This window comes from Podarcis muralis, chromosome 1 (assembly GCF_964188315.1).
Source record: "Podarcis muralis chromosome 1, rPodMur119.hap1.1, whole genome shotgun sequence".
NCBI classification, from domain to species: Eukaryota; Metazoa; Chordata; class Lepidosauria; order Squamata; family Lacertidae; genus Podarcis; species Podarcis muralis.
The window spans coordinates 120,252,152-120,272,273 of record NC_135655.1 but is presented as its reverse complement, the minus strand read 5'-3'; the positions used below and the strand labels follow the sequence as shown (position 1 = coordinate 120,272,273).

At 45.6% G+C, this 20,122-nt stretch overlaps 2 protein-coding genes and 1 non-coding gene across 7 annotated transcripts in view; 2 read left to right on the top strand and 1 right to left on the bottom strand.

Moving 5' to 3' along the window:
• The window catches only part of STAT1 (signal transducer and activator of transcription 1), a 43,986-nt gene extending 30,853 nt beyond the window's left edge, over positions 1-13,133 (top strand). For both annotated transcript variants that reach the window (XM_028750649.2, XM_077917339.1), the window contains exons 19-24: positions 1,153-1,247; positions 3,165-3,304; positions 5,401-5,586; positions 6,976-7,048; positions 9,384-9,480; positions 12,335-13,133. In XM_028750649.2, the coding sequence (XP_028606482.2) occupies positions 1,153-1,247; positions 3,165-3,304; positions 5,401-5,586; positions 6,976-7,048; positions 9,384-9,480; positions 12,335-12,352 (609 nt within the window). In that variant the 3' untranslated portion in view covers positions 12,353-13,133. The remainder of the gene's footprint in view (positions 1-1,152; positions 1,248-3,164; positions 3,305-5,400; positions 5,587-6,975; positions 7,049-9,383; positions 9,481-12,334) is intronic.
• LOC114585799 (U6 spliceosomal RNA) lies at positions 3,647-3,754 on the top strand. Its single transcript, XR_003703991.2, has one exon. It is a non-coding gene; the product is annotated as a U6 spliceosomal RNA (small nuclear RNA).
• A 1,627-nt stretch (positions 13,134-14,760) lies between the features above and the next one.
• Positions 14,761-20,122, bottom strand: part of GLS (glutaminase) — a 76,985-nt gene continuing 71,623 nt past the window's right edge. For all 4 annotated transcript variants that reach the window (XM_028750597.2, XM_028750635.2, XM_077917353.1 and 1 more), the window contains one exon: positions 14,761-17,928. In XM_028750597.2, the coding sequence (XP_028606430.2) occupies positions 17,772-17,928 (157 nt within the window). In that variant the 3' untranslated portion in view covers positions 14,761-17,771. The remainder of the gene's footprint in view (positions 17,929-20,122) is intronic.

The window sequence follows — 20,122 nt, the reverse complement described above, 5'->3', positions numbered from 1 at the left end:
AAACACGTCAGTGTACTGAGCATCATTTTGCTGTGGTTGTAGTTTTACTGATGCAGTGAGCACCAGGGTGGGGGGAGATTGGGCCGAGGGGGGAGCACCCAAGAGAGGAGTCTTGTATTTTCGGAAAAACAGACTGTCTTGAGTGCACAACCATAGGCAACATTGCTGAACAGCAATGTGTGCAGTAGGAGTCTCTCTCTCTCTCTCTCTCTCTCTCTCTCTCTCTCTCTCTCTCTCTCTCTCACACACACACACACACACACACACACACCCTCCTGATACAGGGAAGTGCACAGTGTACACTGCATGTTTGGACTGTGTGGTTTCGGTCATTTTCAAGAGAAAGGCACATTGCAAAGTGCAATCTCTTGGTGCCCAATTGCCTTCTATGAATCATCTTGCTCCAAACACCTTTTACTAGCTTTCACCAGGCTTGTTCATAGGTTACACTGAGTGCAAGTCGCAGACTGTGTTTGTGCATGTACAAGTGTTTGTGTTGGCTGGTTTTTTAAAAAAAATATATGGTAATTATTTTTATTTTTATTATTTATATCCCACCCGTCTGGCTAGGTTTCCCCAGCCACTCTGGGCGGCTTCCAGCAGAATATAGAAACATAATTGAATGTCAGGCGTCAAAAACTTCCCGATACAAGGGTTGCCTTCAGATGTCTTCTAAAAGTCAGATAGTTGTTTATTTTCTTGACATCTGATGGGAGGGCGTTCCACAGGGTGGGTGCCACTACTGAGAAGGCCCTCTGCCTGCTTCCCTGTAACCTCACATCTCGCAGTGAGGGAACTGCTAGAAGGCCCTCAGAGCTGGACCTCAGTGTCTGGGCTGAATGATGCGGGTGGAGAAACTCTTTATGGAGCAGTAGCTCAACTATTGGGCGCACAAGTTTCACACTCATTGAATGCAATGTGTGAACACCCTTACGCACAATAGCATAGAAGTGGCCTTGAGACTTGTAAGACAGTTGGAATGCATGTGGGAACATGAACACAAAATCGGAAGACCCAAGAACAGCTGTGAGGGAAAAAATTAATGAGAAGAGCACTACTGATATAACGGATACTCTTAACGTACGAGCTCAGTTGTGGTTAGCTGAAGTAGCAACTTCTAACGCGCTGTTCTTTTGTTTCCTTCAATTTCAGGAAAACATAAATGACAAAAACGTTCCCTTCTGGTTGTGGATTGAAGGCATCCTTGAACTCATTAAGAAACATCTTCTCGCCCTCTGGAATGATGGGTAAGAATTTCAGAGGCTTCTAGAGGGCAGTGGATGGCCTTGGAATCCTAAATAAAACCACGTCTGGAATTAATAATAATAATAATTATAATTATAAATTTATTATTTATTATTTATACTGGGTTTCACCAGCCACTCTGGGCGGCTTCCAACAAAAGATTAAAAATACATTAAAACATCAGTTAAATAACATTAAAGGTGTTCCAGTTGGAATTGGGCATCTTACAATGCAGTCTTTGTGCATCTACTCCAATATAAGTGTAATTGAATTCATGGGATTTTATTCCCAGAACCCTCGTCTTCCCCCTTGAAATCAGTGGTGTTCAAACAATGCTTAGCTTTGCCCCCACCAAAAAGAGAGAGACCATTTTGCATATGGAATAGTCTTGGGGGCACGAGGAGAGAGAAACACAACGAAGGAGATTTCAGTTTTAAGGTAAGAAGGTTTACGGCAAGGATGGGGATCCGTCGCTATGCAGATGTTGTTGGAATTCAGCTCCGCCCTGCCTCCGCCAGAATGACAGACAGAGATTTTTGGGAGTTGCAGTTCAGCAATATCTGGAAGGCCACAGTTTCCCTGCTCCTGGTTTAGGGACTGTTGTCAGAATGGCAGCTCAAAGACCCATTAAAACGCAGTTTAAATGGCTTATTATATATCTGCTGGTAGGCTCCAAACAACAGCAGTCTAATTAATTGTGTAAACAGTAATTGCTCAGACCATCAAACGATAGACAGTGCTGAACGTGTGCCCGTTTCTCAAAACAGAACTTTAATAGCCCTGAAATTGCCTTCTTTTTTTTTATGGAGCAGTATAAAGTATATGTGGGGAAGAAGCTGGGGGATAAATAGACCTCTAGAGAGCTATTGTAGCTTGTTATCCACAGCATAGCAAACAGGTTTATTGAGAACATAAAAGCGTTTTTATGGATTGCCTTCGTTATGAAAAAGCAAGTAATGTAAAGAGACGGATAGCTGCGACCGGCAAATATTTGCAGAATATTTGGGAGCTTCTAAACTGTGAAAGGGACGCGGGTGGCGCTGTGGGTTAAACCACAGAGCCTAGGACTTGCTGATCAGAAGGTCGGCGGTTCGAATCCCCGCGGCAGGGTGAGCTCCTGTTCCTCGGTCCCTGCTCCTGCCAACCTAGCAGTTCGAAAGCATGTCAAAGTGCAAGTAGATAAATAGGTACTGCTCCGGCGGGAAGGTAAACGGCGTTTCCGTGCGCTGCTCTGGTTCGCCAGAAGCGGCTTAGTCATGCTGCCCACATGACCCGGAAGCTGTACGCCGGCTCCCTCGGCCAATAAAGCGAGATGAGCGCCGCAACCGCAGAGTCGGTCACGACTGGACCTAATGGTCAGGGGTCCCTTTACCTTTTCTTTAAACTGTGAAAAGGTTCTGTCTTGACCCATCCCCTCCAAATTAAGGTGAAGGAAATGAGGAACAATTAGCAAGTCGCATCCCTAATATATAATGCAACTTTTGATTTTGTGGTCAGTGAAGGTGGGTATTTTCTTAATAGTAAAAGCCAACTTTCACTCCAATGATTCTCCTAAATCTATACTGCTGCCATGATGGGGGTGGAGACGCTCCTTCGGGTATACTAGGCCGAGGCCGTTTAGGGCTTCAAAGGTCAGCACCAGCTCTTTGAATTGTGCTCGGAAACGTAGTGGAAATACTCATTTGTAAGCCGTTTCAGCAGTTGTGGGCGGATAGGACTTTACCATAAATCGGTGCGCTCTGGATGTTGCTGGACTTTGACGTCCATCAGCCCTGATCATTGGCGTGTGAGGAGAGTTGGGAATCTCTAGACAATACCTTCAGGGCCCCAGGTTGGTGTCCTCTTGACTTACTACAAGGCCCAAGTCCTGTCACACAATGTTTTTGTGCATCTGTGCTCTTCTCTTTTTGACATTTCAGAAGCATCATAGGCTTCATAAGCAAAGAACGAGAACGTTGCTTGCTCAAGAATAAGCCCACCGGTACCTTCCTCCTGAGGTTCAGTGAAAGTAGTCGAGAAGGAGCCATCACTTTTACCTGGGCAGAAGGACCACAAAATGGTAGGCAAACACTCAAAAAGAATGCTCATTTTGTGTTCAAGGGCTTAAATTTTTTTAAATACATTAATTTAAAAAAAAAACAAAAACCCATCCATTGCATATTTTTTTGTGGCAGCACATATACAGTGGTACCTCTGGTTACATATGCTTCAGGTTACATACGCTTCAGGTTACACACTCCACTAACCCAGAAATAGTGCTTCAGGTTAAGAACTTTGCTTCAGGATAAGAACAGAAATCGGGCTCCGGCGGCGCGGTAGCAGCAGGAGGCCCCATTAGGTAAAGTGGTGCTTCAGGTTAAGAACAGTTTCAGGTTAAGAACGCACCTCCAGAACAAATTAAGTACTTAACCCAAGGTACCACTGTACTACAATTGGAATGATACAGAGTAGATTAGCATGGTCCCCGCACAAGGATGACACGCAAATTCATGAAGCGTTCCATTTTTTAAAATGTTGTGCATGTGCCATTCTTCCAAGTTTTTCATCTAATACCTGCATACAAGGAATGCTAGAATTCTTAAAAGCATCTTCACGTGGAACACTACCAAGATTGATATAAGAATTCCACACTGTGGATATTACCAGTATAAGAACTGAATAGATTGTATTTCCTGATTAATCTGCTGGACTTTAATTTATCATAATATGTTTTGTTTATATGATATGTTGGTCTATAGAACCACATATTTTGATATGAAATGTTGAATCACATTTAAAAAGAACTTATATAGTTACAGTATTTTTCGCCCTATAGGACGCATTTTTCCCCTCCAAAAATGAAGGGGAAATGTGTGTGCGTCCTATGGGGCGAATCCGACGGGAGCCCGGCTTTTGCTGAAACCTGGTGAGCGATAGGGGTCTGTGCGCACCGATCCCTCTCCCTCTCCAGGCTTCAGAAGGCTCTGCGCAGCCCTAGGGAGCCCGGCGCGAAGCCGGTTGCGCAGAGCTGCCTGCGCTCCCAGGCTCCGCGCAACCCCCCGGAGCCTGGCGCGAAGCCGCGCCGGGCTCCCAAAGGTTGCGCAGAGCTGCCTGCGCTCCCGGGATCAGCGCAGCTCCACGCAACCCCCCGGAGTGATGCCGAAGCTGCGCTCAGCTCCTGTTCTGGGGGCTGGGGTCGGGGGAAACTCAGACTTCCCCCGACCCCAGGAGCCAGCTCGGGCTTCCCCCGCCCCAGCCCCGTGCCTGGGTGTGGGGGAAAAATAATTCCCCCCCCTTTATTCCCCCCCCCAAATCTAGGTGCGTCCTATGGGCCGGTGCGTCCTATAGGGCGAAAAATACGGTATATACAGCCTGTATATTTGTTTGTGTTGTTATTTTTTTGTGGCAGTAAATCCTCCCATGTTCGTTGGAGCCTAGCTCTCCAAGCACAGTTGTTTTTTGAATTGGGCCTCCTACACAATAGTAATGCTTATCGCTAAGCTATGGAAATTTTCTCTTGCACCCCAATTTCTCAAAAATAAAAATTGGAATGTGCCTTCCTTTGAAACAAGTCTCTTGCTTCCTGTTTTCCTCTTGGCATAATTGTGGGAAAGGGAGCCCAGGAAGGGATTTTGAGAGAAACGAGGGAATGGAGAAAAACATGGAAGGAGAAGCTGGTTTGTTTTTCTGACTGCTGTGTAATTGGAATTTATAAGATTATGGAACGCAGAAATTACATAAATCGGCAAACCATTCATTCTAGCACACGGGGGTGGGGGGGATGGGCACATAAATTATATAATTTGACATTTGAAAGATTGGCATTGTTAATTATAATTTTGTATTGGCATAATGAGGCTTCCATTGGATTATTGTAATTGAAAACTAATAAAAAATATTTTTTTAAAAAAATGGAAGGAGAAGTTGGCAACTTCTTAAGAGCCTTCCTCCTTTTAACTCTGAGGGAAAGCTCCTCACCTGCTAAAATTCTCTTCTGTTACAGGGCGGGACTTGGGTGGTGGTGAATGGCAACCCTAATGTGAAGGGTAAACAGTAGATAGCAGCTTTCTGAGTTCTGTTAGCTTCTTAGCAGGCCAAGTGTGTTGAAAGCTGAGTTTCTGATCTTGATTTTAATTCTTGTCTCTCTCCACCCTCACTCCCCTGGCTATGTACCAGATAATTTATGTCACTCAGTGGAACCCTACACAAAGAAGGAACTCTCCGCGGTTAGCCTGCCCGATATTATTCGCAGCTACAAGGTGATGGCGGCTGAGAATATTCCAGAAAACCCCCTGAAATTTCTTTATCCAGATATTCCCAAAGACAATGCCTTTGGGAAATACTACTCCAGGCCCAAAGAGTGTGAGTACTTTTCCTTTGAAACAAAAACCTGTGTTGTGGTCAGTTCCATGAAGCATCAGTAGCTGAATTTGTAGCGGTGAAAGGCCATGTTCTTTTTTTTTAAAAAAAAATCCCTCTCATTGCACACAAAATTAGGAGTGCCACCCCATCTTTTCCCCCTGGACCTCAAACAGGGATGGCACTTGTGGGGGACAGGGGGAAGCTGTAAGGAAAATAGCAGGGAATAGCAGCAAGCGGGTGATTTGAAATGTAGTCTTGTCCATTGCTTTTTCCAGTGCTTTTTTTCTTAAAAAAAAGGTTTTCCTACTCATATTGAAATACTGCCCCTCAATGAGGCCAGACTTGGATTCACAAAATGTTTAGGGGTATGTGTCCCCCCCAGAAAAATAGCACTGGCTTTCCCCCCAGTTCTAGACCTGACGATGCACGTTTTGACAATTCTGGGTGCATCCGCTGCAATGTCATAGTCACCAATATGGACAGAATTGTTACAGGGTTGGAATTCCAACATCAGTGTTTTCAGTCGGCACAAGTGTTTCATCTTGCCGGGCAGAACAACCCCACCTCTCCCCCCCACCCACCTCGTGCCGTTGTGGAGGGTCTCTCTTAGCCCCACCCCAAGCCAATTGGGTGCAGAAGGTGGGGGAGCCCCATTGTACGAGCGGAAGTCCTTGCTGGGGGCTTCCACTGGCAAGTCTCGTTCGAGGAAACCCAACTGTTGTCTTTACATTAAAGTGAAGTCCCAAGAAAAGTAGGGAGTGCTTTTGTAGTATTTTAATACTCTGTTAGGGACGTGGGTGGCGCTGTGGGTTAAACCACAGAGCCTAGGACTTGCCGATCAGAAGGTTGGCGGTTCGAATCCCCACGACGGGGTGAGCTCCCGTTTCTCGGTCCTTGCTCCTGCCAACCTAGCAGTTCGAAAGCATGTCAAAGTGCAAGTAGATAAATAGGTAACGCTCCGGCGGGAAGGTAAACAGCGTTTCTGTGCACTGCTCTGGTTCGCCAGAAGCGGCTTGTCATGCTGGCCACATGACCCGGAAGCTGTACGGCCAATAGAGCGAGATGAGCGCCGCAACCCCAGAGTCAGCCACGACTGGACCTAATGGTCAGGAGTCCCTTTACTAATATTCTGTTGGAAGCCACCCAGAGTGGCTGGGGAAACCCAGCCAGATGAGCGGGGTATAAATAATAAAGTATTATTATTATTATTATTATTATTATTATTATTATTATTTATTATACTAGGGGTTGGAATATCTGCACGGCCCTCCGGAAGTTGCTAGACTCCCAACTCCCGTGAGCCCCTGACCATTGGCCATTTTTGGCTGGATGAACCAGCCGTAGTTACTAAAACTGGGTTTTGTATGTGTTTTTCTTTCATCATTTTAGCCGCAGAACCCATGGATGTGGACGGCGGAGGAAAAGGATACATCAAAACTGAATTAATCTCTGTGTCTGAAGTGTGAGTTTGCTGAGAAGACAGCTGAATGTACTTTAAAAAAAAACAAAAAACTGTGATAGATGCTAAGAAGTGAAATTCCTGTGTTGTTATTACAGGGTAGAACACTCCCCACCCCCGCCACCCCACATATACACACACCTTCCTTGCTGCTTTTGCAGTGCGGACCTTCATAGTGACCTCTGGGGTACCAGCACAGCTGAACTATATAACCTGTTCATGCCTAGGCTGGCTCCAGAAGCTCCTCCCATGGACCGTCTTGCCTTCCAAACACATCATCACTTTGTGATGCACTCCGCACTCGGGGCGGGGGGGCGGAAAAACCTCACACACAAAGAAATGTCAAAATAAAATGTTAATTTTGGATATTGGTATAATGTGCTTCTTTGGCGGTACTTAATTTGGGATGGACAACCAGATTTCCCCAGGGCTTTTTTTTGTTTTGTTTTTGGAAGGGGGGCAAAGGGTTACGACTACTGGGTTGTCAGCTGGCAAGGGGATGCAGTTGGGGCTGGGGGGGAGTCTAAAGGGAAGGGACTCGGAGCCTGGGCTGAGCCCACAGGTGGTTCTGCACAAAGGAGCAGCAATGCTTTAGGCAGGCAACTTCCTAAGTGGGGGGAGAAACCTGGTTTCTGTTTTCTCCGTGCCCCCTTCTGCTTGTCCCACCACTCAGATCATTCTTTCCTTTGCTAAATCTCTTTGTGGTCTCCCTGCCCACTCTCTGCATTCCTCTGGTTCCCCTTCCTCCATAAACCCCAAATTGCACCCTCTGTTCCCTAGCTGCCCCCTCTCTTTCCCACTGGAACGCTCAACACCTCCCCCCACAAAACCCAGTCTGCTCCTTCAGTTAGTGTGTTTCAATATTCTGATTTAAAACTTGCCCCTTGTGTGTGTGAAGTAGATGGATGGATAGATAGATAGATAGATAGATAGATAGATAGATAGATAGATGATAGATAGATAGATATAGATAGGTGATAGATAGATAAGATTGTTCCCCATCCATTTGACTCTCTCTAAACAAATTAGATTGTAAGCCTAGAAGGCAGGGACACTTGTCTTGTTGTATGTGTTTTGATACAGCTCCCAGTTCTTTAATGCTAATAAAGTATATAGGCTCCTTCTCTATCCTAGAGAGCCCTTTTATCAGTTTCCAGCTATATAATTGAGAACACAGTATGCCACTGTACATTAAATAATATTCCAGACTTCTCTCTTGTTCATCCATCGGGGAGCAGGCTCCATCAGCTTTGTAGCCACTCCCCCTGGAATGACATCATCAACCATATATGGGCAAGTGGGTGGAGCTATAGCTTAGCAGTAGCGCAGTAGCTTTGCAATCAGACCACTGGTGTCTCCTTGTAGGTGTGGGAATCCCTGGACTACCAGTCAGTGTAGATAATATTTCTTAACTAACCATATATTTTTTTTAAGGTGTTGTCCAATTAACCAGGATTGCCTTTTAAAATTGATTTAAAGGGTTTTTAATTAAAGTTTGCAGCCCTAATTTTTTACATGTCACACTGGCCCAGCCTCCCAAAGTGTCCTAACAAATAGGCAGATCTGGTAAAGTCATGGTTTTTATAATAATAATAATAATAATAATAATAATAATAATGTATGACATGGCAACAGTTGGAAGACTTTTAAGGCCATCTCCGTGCAGCATGTAGGATATTCAAACACACGATCTCTCCCTGCCCCTCTGAATTCGTGCGCTAGCTCCTTACCGGGCTGCTTATATTTAACTGTGCATGCCTGAGCATGGATTGCATGCGCCGTGTATCAAATAGGAACCGCCTCCGAAGGTGTGGCTATCCTAACTTAACGCTTGCATTGCCAGTTAGGCCTCTGTGTACAGGGATGATTCCCCACTTGGGTCCTGTTCCAGTTTGGCTCCTGTATTGGCAAGGGTAACGCTAGACTTCTGTGCCCTAGTAATATTGGGGGATGCTGTTAAAATTCTACTGTGCTGTTTGAGGCGATCCAATTGTCTTAGCAGGGCAAGAAGGGTCTGCTGTTGGGTTTACATTGCCTTTGGGCAACGCTTAATGGTTTCGAGCACTTTAAATTAACAGTTTGGCCAGAGGTATCCTGTACTGCAGGGGTGAGGAGAACCAGTCTCCCTCCAGGTGCTGTTAGATCTGACTCCCATCAGTCACACCCAGTTTGGCTTTTTTGCTGGGGATGGTGGGCACTGATCTCCCAACATCTGCTCGGCGTCTGGTTCCCCAACCTTGCTGATACCAGGACTAGTGATTCCCTGGTTGGTCCCAGCTCATTAGAAACAGTCACGTTCTTGTTGTTTTCTTCCCGCTCCCTCCTTCTTATCTTGCAGCCACCCCTCCAAACTGCAGAGCACGGATAACCTCTTGCCAATGTCCCCGGAAGATTTTGACGAGGTCAAACGAGCGATAGGCTCTGCAGACATGATGGTGAGTAAACCACAAAGCCGGGGGCTTCTGAAGCCGTGCTTATCTGTCGGGCACGCTTTTGTCATGGATGCAAGAAATTCACATAGTTCCGCCATCCCCGAGAGACTTAGCGTGATCTTAAATAATATAATAATTATTATTTATTATTTATACCCCGCCCATCTGGCTGGGTTTCCCCAGCCACTCTGGGCGGCTTCCAACTGAATATTAAAAACAATACAGTGGTACCTTGGGTTAAGTACTTAATTCGTTCCGGAGGTCCGTTCTTAACCTGAAACTGTTCTTAACCTGAAGCACCAATTTAGCTAATGGGGCCTCCTGCTGCTGCTGCGCCACCGGAGCCCGATTTCTGTTCTTATCCTGAAGCAAAGTTCTTAACCTGAAGCACTATTTCTGGGTTAGCAGAATCTGTAACCTGAAGCGTATGTAACCCAAGGTACCACTGTACAGCATCAGACATTAAAAACTTCCCTAAGCAGGGCCGCCTTCAGTTGTCTTTTAAAAAAGTAAAATAGTTGTTTATTGCTTTGACATCTGCTGGGAGGGTGTTCCCACAGGGTGGGTGCCACTACCAAGAAGGCCCTCTGCCTGGTTCCCTGTAACTTGGCTTCTCGCAGTGAGGGAACCGCCAGAAGGCCCTCAGCATTGGACCTCAGTGTCTGGGCTGAAAGATGGGGGTGGAGACGCTCCTTCAGGAATATAGGACCGAAGCCGTTTAGGGCTTTAAAGGTCAACACCAACACTTTGAATTGTGCTCGGAAACGTACTTAGTAATATCTTAGTAACACAGGGAAGAACGTCTTGCTGAGCAGCAGTTAGTAAACTCTACAGGTGTGCTTCAGCAATACCCTGCGGCAGTGGTTTTCAATCAGTGCATTGTGGCACCCTGGGGTGCCTTGAATCGTGGTCAGGTTTTCCCTCCCTCCTTCCCACCCTCTTCTCTGATGCCCTCAGCTCTCCCCCTCCAGAGGCTTGCACAGCTGTTTGTTGAAGCGAATGGTGCCTCTGGGACCAGCCGGGGTGATGATGGCCGCAGGAAGCAAGCAAGCGAGGATTCCTAAGGAGAGGAGAAGGGAGACGGAAGGAGGCTGAGGGAACCCTCCACAAGGGTGTCCAAGAAAGGGGTGAGGGGCTGACAGCTCGGCAGGCAAGGGGTGACATAACTGAGCTCCTGAGCCCCACAGGGGAGCCACAGAAAGAATGTAGTTGGTTGAGGAAGCAGTGGACTCAAAAAAGGTTGAAAACCTCTGCCCTGCAGAACTGAAGAAGCTACACTGGAGTCTGTTAGCTTTAAAGCAAAATCGTATCTTAAAAAGCAGAGACATCCCCTTGCCAACAAAGGTCCGTATAGTTAAAGCTATGGTTTTCCCAGTAGTGATGTATGGAAGTGAGAGCTGGACCATAAAGAAGGCTGATCGCAGAAGAATAGATGCCTTTGAATTATGGTGCTGGAGGAGACTCTTGAGAGTCCCATGGACTGCAAGAAGATCAAACCTCTCCATTCTGAGAGAAGACACTGGAAAAGACACTGATGTTGGGAAGGATGGGGGGCACAAGGAGAAGGGGATGACAGAGGACGAGATGGTTGGACAGTGTTCTCAAAGCTACCAGCATGAGTTTGACCAAAGTGCGGGAGGCAGTGGAAGACAGGAGTGCCTGGCGTGCTCTGGTCCATGGGGTCACAAAGAGTCAGACACGACTAAACGACTAAACAACAACCTTTCCCCCTTTGCTAGGGGATGTTCAACTCTGGATTTCCTCCAATGAGCAGAAGTGTAGACTAGGGATTGGCAAGGTTTACCTCGCCTGGGCCGGTTCACTCCAGCAGAGATCCCTCCGTGGGCCAGATCGCGCATGTGTGAGTGCACGCGCCCACGATTTCCGGCGTCTGTGCAGACACAATTTTCAACGCTGCAGAAGCGAGTCCCTGCACCACGTTGCCCCGGTTTAGCGCAGTGTGCAGGGACTCGCCAAGCAGGCGACTCGGTTCGGGGGCAGCTCGTGGGCCGGTTAAATGACCCCCGTGGGCCGCTTGTGGCCCCTGGGCCTTAGGTTGCCGACCCCAGTGTAGACTATGGATATAAGGTTTTTTCCTTAAGGCAGCATAACAGAGCTGTCCCTTTTATCTTAAACACGTGGGTGGCGCTGTGGGTTAAACCACAGAGCCTAGGACTTGCTGATCAGAAGGTCGGTGGTTCGAATCCCCGCGATGGGGTGAGCTCCCGTTGCTCGGTCCCTGCTCCTGCCAACCTAGCAGTTCAAAAGCACGTCAAAGTACAAGTAGATTAATAGGTACTGTTCCGGCGGGAAGGTAAACGGCGTTTCCGTGCGCTGCTCTGGTTCGCCAGAAGTGGCTTAGTCATGCTGGCCACATGATCCGGAAGCTGTACGCTGGCTCCCTCGGCTAATAAAGCGAGATGAGCGCCGCAACCCCAGAGTCGGTCACGACTGGACCTAATGGTCAGGGGTCCCTTTACCTTTACCTTACTCAAAGCCAGCTGGTGCAATTTATAGCAATCCCAATTTTAACCCTGGTCTCCTGTTAAGAGACACCGTTTTTTGGTGTGTGAGGGGGGAGTGATGATGAAGTGGACAGAGGCCATTGTGCAGACTTGGCTTTGGCCCACTGCTTTTCGAGTTAATGCAGGGCATTGTATCTGCTTGCATCTCTCCAAGCAGCCTCCTTTAAATAATAGTGAATAAGCTGGTGCACAGGCCATGGGACTCAAGAGCTGCTCTTCAGCTGGTTAAAAGCGGATTTGTAGGATCAAGCATTCCACCAAAAGTGTAGAATGTTAAGTGTCATTCGTCATTGTCACTTGGGTAACCTGTCTTTTTTTCTTTTCTTTTCCAGCTATGTCCGGATTATTGAACATAAGGGCTGACTGGCTAGGCCTGCATCAAGACTTAGCCACTTGTGAGTTGAGGACCTATAACGGCTGTAGAATCCATATTATGCAGTTCTGGTTTCTGAGCACTGCAGTGCCTTATGTATTGCTGCTGTACTGCTTTGTTTGCCGAAATCGCAGCTTTAAAAAGTTTAAAGGGTTTGTTCTTTTGTTACGAAAATAGTGGTTTAGGCTAGCGCTCCAGGACGTAACTTATTTTCCAGCAACTTTTGTGTGTGTGTGTCAGTTGGCGTGTGCTTATGGCAATTTGATTTTATTAGCTTTGCATGCATTCCCAGCTTGTTCCCTGTGAAATGGAATGTTCTTTTTAAAAACAAAGCACCAAGAACGTTCAAATTGGAAGCCTAGATTTCCTGCAGAAATCAAATCTGGTTTTGTTGCTGTGTCGAAGAGAGGCAAAATGCATACAAATCAGGACTCCTCGGTGGGGTACTGTTAACTGCGCAGTCCTGACTAGCTGGAGTCCTAGTTGTGTCTCTTTCAAAGTACAGCCATACCTTGGGTTGAATGTGCTTCGGGATGAGCACGTTCGAGTGGCGCTCCGCGGCAACCCGGAAGTGACGGAGCGCATTACTTCCGGGTTTCGCCGCATGCGCAGACGCTCAGAATGATGTCACGTGCATGCGCAGAAGCAGCGAAAAGCAACACGTGTGCAGACGCGCTGTCGCTAGTTAGGTTTGCTTCTAGATGCGAACGGGGCTCTGGAATGGATCCCGTTCACATCTAGAGGTACCACCGTACACCCCCTGTAGCTTGACATAAGCATTGTACCCCAAGTACACAGCACTTGTGCCTATTCTAACACTTGCGATTCCATTTTGGCCTACAGGAAAGCTAAGTGAAAGTGTGTGGGAACAAGATCATTCACCAAATGCAGAGCACTGGGGTGGCAGGGAGTCCCCCAGGAACTTTCAAGATCCTGGGGGATATCTCAGTTGGTAGAGCATGAGACTTACTACCAAGGTCATGGGTTCAAGCCCCCATGTTGGGCAAAAGGTTCCAGCACTGCCGGGGGGGCGGGTTGGACATGATAGCGCTGGGGGATGCTGCCAACTGTACGATTCTATCAGAATACATGAAGATACTAGAGGAAATGTTTACTTTTCTGCACTGCCACCTCCTTTTTCTCTGTAGTATTCCAAAGAATGGTTTGCAAGAGAAAATTGCTTCTTCCTGTCTTAATTGTGTATTGTTGTGTCATTAAAACAAAACTGAACAGGTGGATCAGGATTTGCAGCTAAGAGTTACTGCAGAGTTCAGCAACAGGATCACGGTTGTTGCTGTGCCCAGTTTTAAAGAGCAGAATTCCCTATTATATACCTGGTTATCTTTTCCTAAATTCAGGGACGCTTTAATGACTTAACGCTGAAAGCATTTAGAGGGCAGAGGCAGGTAATGGTTCCAGCTCTCGTAACTCATCTGGTGGTGGAGTCAGTTTTTACCAGGAGTGCCCCCCAAAATAATATGCCCATTCTGTAGGATTCTATCCAGTAAGCCGCTTTTATTGCAATCAAGTGGTATATAGATTTTGTTACAGGCACGCTCTGCGTATCAGAGCCATTCAGTAAAAGGATGAATTTGCAAAATAAGCAGCATTGCTAGAGGTTGGGGGGGGAGGGGTTCCCCTATTCCTGCCGTGATAACCTTTTAATGATCCCATGTATTTTGCATTCTGTGTTGGCAGACCATAAATGACACAGAAAGTTTGAAGACTGTAAATAAGTGGCAGTGCCTAATGACACATGTGTAATTGTGGCACACCTTCGGTGTGTTTGGTTGCTAATGGAATACAGTGGAACCTCTGGTTAAGTACTTAATTCGTTCTGGAGGTCCTGAAACTGTTCTTAACCTGAAGCACCACTTTAGCTAATGGGGCCTTCCGCTGCTGCCGCACGATTTCTGTTCTCACCCTGAAGCAAAGTTCTTAACCCGAGGTACTATTTCTGGGTTAGCGGAGTCTGTAACCTGAAGCATATGTAACCCGAGGTACCACTGTAATGGTTTCCCATGGTGTGTCTTTTCGTTAAAAGGGAATTGCTTTCTGGAGAGAGTCTAGATTGTGGAGGGAATTAAGAGACTGATTCTGTTGCATAGGCTGTTGAGTGGCTAAGGCTTGTGTATCTCCCTTCAACTCCAGAAAGATTAGTTCTACAGCCCCTCTATGCAACCCTGAAAGCAATACAATCCTCTTAAGCAAACTATAGAGTCCCAGCAGTGCACGTTTCACAATACACAAGTTCAGACTTGACTCCCCCCACAATCACTCAGCAAATGTGTTTGTAAAGCTGCTATAGAAAGAATGAAAAGCTTAATTAATATGCTTCCACTGAGCACACACAGGCATAGATTGGGGAAGAAAAAGCAAACCACCTTTGTTTTTTTTGTAAGCATGTTTATTATGTTGTAAAATGCAACACCACTGAATTTGGTAATCCTGAAAATAAATCTTACGTTCAGAAGTGGTACAGCTCAAGTATATTAAGTTTAGATTCAGTTTATGGGGAAACTGTCAAGAGGCAAATACAATCATCGTAGTTTCTCCTCTACAATAAAGAATGTCAAATGTCAAGCCCAGGTATTTTACTCATTGGGTCACTACAAACAGTCACTGGTAGTTCTGCTATGAAACTAAAAAGGACATGCGTCCAGCACAACACATCCACACAAAAAATGGGATAGCTGATTCTAGGACTATTGCAGGAGCCATTTATGTACGAAGCATAAAATTGACTTATTTCTATAGGCTGTGATGAACAAGTATAGATTGCTTAGACTTTAAAACTGAGTGTGTTCTTCAAGCAAAACAAGCCTTTTTGGTAAACAAAAAACATGTTAGCAACAGAAAACAGAACTAAAGGACAGTGTATTTATAAATAAACCCACATGTAAATGAACTGCCTCCAATGGGCCACAATTACTTTACAAATTGCAACTTCCTCTTCTAATGAGGAAAAGCTATAACTACCTTCGAAGAGGCTGGTACTAAAATACAGTGGTGCCTCGCAAGACGAAATTAATCCGTTCCGTGAGTCTCTTCGTCTTGCGGTTTTTTCGTCTTGCGAAGCACGGCTATTAGCGGCTTTAAGAAAAAGGAAACAAACTCGCAAGACGTTTCGTCTTGCGAAGCAAGACCATAGGGAAATTCGTCTTGCGGAACGACTCAAAAAACGGAAAACCCTTTCGTCTAGCGAGTTTTTTGTCTTGCGAGGCATTCGTCTTGCGGGGCACCACTGTAGTTGCTATCTACTGGCAGGGTGGAAATACTAATGTTAATCTCAAACTATTTGAGGGAAAATGGCTTTCATTTGCTTGTATGCATAATGCTTTATTTTTTCTTTTGCAGTATTACAATTTGATTAAATAGTGATAACTATAGACTACTGAAATGTCAAAAGGATAAATTTGAATACTTTAAGGAGATACATGTAGAATATGATTCGTTTTGGAGAAAAGAACAGCTATGACTCTCTAGGCCCGGCAAATGGACTTTTATACGTTCAGTCTTCGCAGAATATTGCTAAGCACTCCTGAGGAGTTGCAGTAAACTCTGTCCTCAATTTGGCTCAAAGAACATGAGTGGAGGGGTGTGGCACAGAGCCCAGTGGATGGCATTTAGGAAAATAAAGCATGTGGAGTTCTTGAAAGGAACTCCTAAAACCTGTGAACAAATAGGATATTCTCCCAGTAATGAGAGGTTTGCTAAAATGTGCAACTTCCATCTTTTATTTTTGGAATCCACTTTTAAGCCTCACTTGTTATGCAGGACCTGTTTTGGATCCTCACGCCCATACCGTGTGTTTTTCTGTGCGTCTCCTTTCCTCCTCTTGGCTTTACTATCTACTCTTCCTTATTATACAACAAAAATAACAGAAAATGGTGGCTATGATTCTGGTGCAATCCACCTTCATATGGCCTGCAACCCAGTTCTGATCCACTGCTTATTATAAGGTAAAATCTCAGGCCTCTCTCTTCATATGCTCAGTCTCAAAACCCTCGTCTTTCTATGGTGTGAGCATTTCCTTAAGGATGCAAATCATTCTACTTCAGTCATTGTTTCCTTCAACAAAACCCAGTCCCACTCTCTAGTAATGGCTCAGCTGATCTTCCACAGGAGGGGTAGCAACATCAACACCACATGGAATCCTTATTTCAAGCTCATAGATATTTAATATAGCTCCTACCTTTATAAAATGCCATTTGTTTGCATCTAGATTGATTCTGACATGATGAGCGTCCATAATAACAACATCACCATTACCTGCTTTGGTCAGGTCCCTTAAACAAGTTGCACATAGCATGAGTGTCACCAAGTTGAGAGTGGAGGTTAGTTGGAAGTACCCTTCTGACACCATTGTTGCAATTATTTCCCCTGGCGTGAAACCAGCCCCCACATCACCTTTATCCACAAATAATTTGAATTTAGATTTACACACTATAAAATGCCAGGTTCTCTATTTATACCTGCAGGTCCTTGACTGGAATAAAGCATTTGTCACTGCTAAATAAAAAATACAAGGAATACACTTGCCGTCAGTCATAGTCCAATGTGGTATGTATACAACAATTTGGTGAAAACAAAAAGTGTTGAAAAGAACCAGCGGCTGCCAAAGGACTGAAGAGTATTTCAGCAGCCCGACACAAGGATAAAGCAGATTTGATAGAAACATCTAAGATCTCGTGGTTATCTAATTACATTCCTCTATATCTTTTGGTCAAACAAACCTTAGAACAGATTCCCTGATAAAAACACTATTTGAATAAAAAGTTAAGCCTAGACCACTGACCCCAGTCAACAATCTATACTTCTGAGAATTTACATGATGTAAACAAGTATCATGGGAAATTAAAAACACAAATACGTAAGTGCAGATTGTAGCTCGACACACACAGACTAAATCCACATCCAAACGAAATCCACGTCAGCAACAAATCTTGAAAATCTAGCAAGACCACATTGACACTTGTGTGTGGCCCAGTTCCACTCAGGTACACTTCCCAGACGGCTTATATTAATAATTTTCTTTAAAAAAATAAATGCAGAAAGGGGGGGGGAGTTCTTGACCATGGAGTGAAGCATCACGGAAAACGGAAAAATAAATTAAGTAGTGCACAAAGCCAACAGCAGCTAATATTTCTTTTTCTCTATCGGTTATAAGTAGCACGAGGTAATATTGCTCACATCATGAATGGAGACTTGGAAGTTTTGTTTTTCTGAAAGAGAAACTAGACTTGTCTGTGCGCGATGAAGAAAGCTCTTGTAACACTGAAACAAAGGTACATCACTATCCAATAGAAACACACACGCTCTTCATAATCATTTTTTCCACAATTAATTAGATCAGTAATCTCAATTCCTGGGATCTAGGGGGGGGGGGGAGAGGGTTATAGTAAGCCGTCGAGGTTCTTCTGCACAGTTTGGTTTTCCTTTCCACTGCCAGAATCGTCCGGAGGCGTGTACTGGACCTGATATTCTTGAAGAATTTTAAATACATCATGATGTCCAAAGTGCAAGGCTTCATCCATAGGTGTGTTGTTCCATCTGCAGGAGCAAAAACATTCAGGTTGAAGAAGAAGATGTGGGTATCAAAATATATCGGAAGCTCTTGCCATATTTGTAAAACCGCCCTCCTTTTCACCCAAGCTTGGAGCAGCTTTTTAGAATTAAAATAACCCAGAGAAGCAGGCTGATAAAGTGACTTGCCCAAGGTCAGCCAGAATGTTAAGCGAGGAGATAAAATGGGGATAGTGAGTTTCTCTTTTTCCAAGTGAAAAGGCAGGGAGATGGTGTGTCGGGTTCCACCCAACATTGTGGGTGCCCGGCACACGTGTGTGACATCAGCATGTGACATCACACATCGTCACCGCAGCAGGAGGCATCGATAGGTGTCTTTAAATCACAAGCATTTAATGAAAGCAGCGGGCAACACGTCTGCCTGCTTGCAGAACAAAAATCTGCTTGTGCAATGGCACTGAAAATTTCTCTTAACTCCTCCCCCCTTGTGCACCCTAAAAACTGCTCAAGAGGGTCCCTCCAACCTTCTGGAGCAGAATCTGGGGGAACCACACGAGGGAGGAAGTCCTGCCGCAACCTCACCCAATAAACCGAATTGCTTTTTAATGTACGATGATGGTTATGGCGAGGAACACAGTAGGGAATACAGGGTTCAGGCACGACTGACTACCATGGAAGAAAACCCGTGCAACGTGAATGGTTGTGCCATCATCACAGTTCCCAATCCGTAGGCAGGCTGCATGTTTCTCTCCTCCACAGGAACCCTGAAGCAACCTTGAGGGCCTCAGGTTTGTTTTCTGTAAACAAGGGACTCCACTAACAAGCCCATTTCATTCTACCGGAGAAAATTCCGCATGGGGTTACGTCAAAAGCAATAAAACCGAAGGTGAGACTCAAAAGTGAAGTTGATTATAAGCAATAAAATGGCCTGAGTATGGATATATGTCTCAGACCTTTCAACAGCAGGACATTCCAAATACCATACTTTTCTCTCTATAACACGCAGATTTTTTCTCCTAAAAAGTAAGGGGAAATGTCTGTGCGTGTTATTGAGCGAATGTGTGGTCCCTGGAGCCAACTGGCCCGAGTGCAGGGGCAAAAATCAGGCAAAAATCAAATCGCGCCTGAATAGAGGAGGCTGTTGCTTTCCTGCATTCTGCCTCTGGGTCTTACTGCCCACCCTCTTCTGTTTGGGTTGCTGTTTGCTCAAACGGAACAAAGAGCAGGGAAATCCCCTCCCCTCCAGGCAAGCAGAGGGGAAAGGAAAGGATCGCGTCCTTCCTTCTAATTCCTCTCCGTGCTCTGGTGCTGCTGCGTCCAGGGAAGCATTTTAGGGACTTGCAGGCAGCCGGAAAACATGCAGGTGGGAGAGAGAGAGAGGGCTGGCTTGGGTGGGTGGGGGAAAACTTTTGCCTTCCTTTCCTCCCTCCCGTTAAACCCCTCTCCTGCATTCTTAGCCAGCTGCTTCTCCGCACACCCCTCTCGTGCTCCTTGTCGCTTCTGTGTTTTTCCTTCCCTTCCCACTTAAAACGTGGTTACAAAGCACGGATCCACATGGATCCTCAGGATCTTTGCATTGGGTCACCCCAAATTCTCCATTAGATCACATAGCATGTCCTTGGCTACAGCCTGCACCAAAAAAATCACGCACCCACTGTTGCCTGGGGCCACAATGGTGCAAAAACGTGGTTACAAAGCATGGATCCACAGGGATTCTCAGGATTTTTGCATTGGGTCACCCCAAATTCACCATCAGATCACATGTCTGTGGCCACAGCATGAGGCACAAAAATGATACATCCACTGTTTCATTCAGAATTCCCCCCCCCCTTGTTTTCCTCCCCAGGGTCATCCAGTCTAACCCGCAAACAATGCAGGAATGGTTTGATGTGCCAAAGCTGGTTGAATTAAATAGGCTTAAGGACATCTGACATTGCACAAGACCAGGCTAGTCTGTTAGTTTGTACAGGGAAGCATGTTGACAAAATGTAAAAAAAATATTGGAGCACAATGTCTAGGCTCAGGTGGCCCGGAATGCCTTCCATCAGCTTTGGCTGGTGGTCCAGCTACGCCCCTATCTGGACAAGGATAGCCTAACTACTGTTGTCTATGCTCTGGTAACATCAAGGTTAGATTACTGCAATGTTGTTATACGTAGGGCTGCCTCCGAAGATTCAGAAACTTCAGCTGGTGCAGAATTCAACGGCCAGGTTGTTCACCG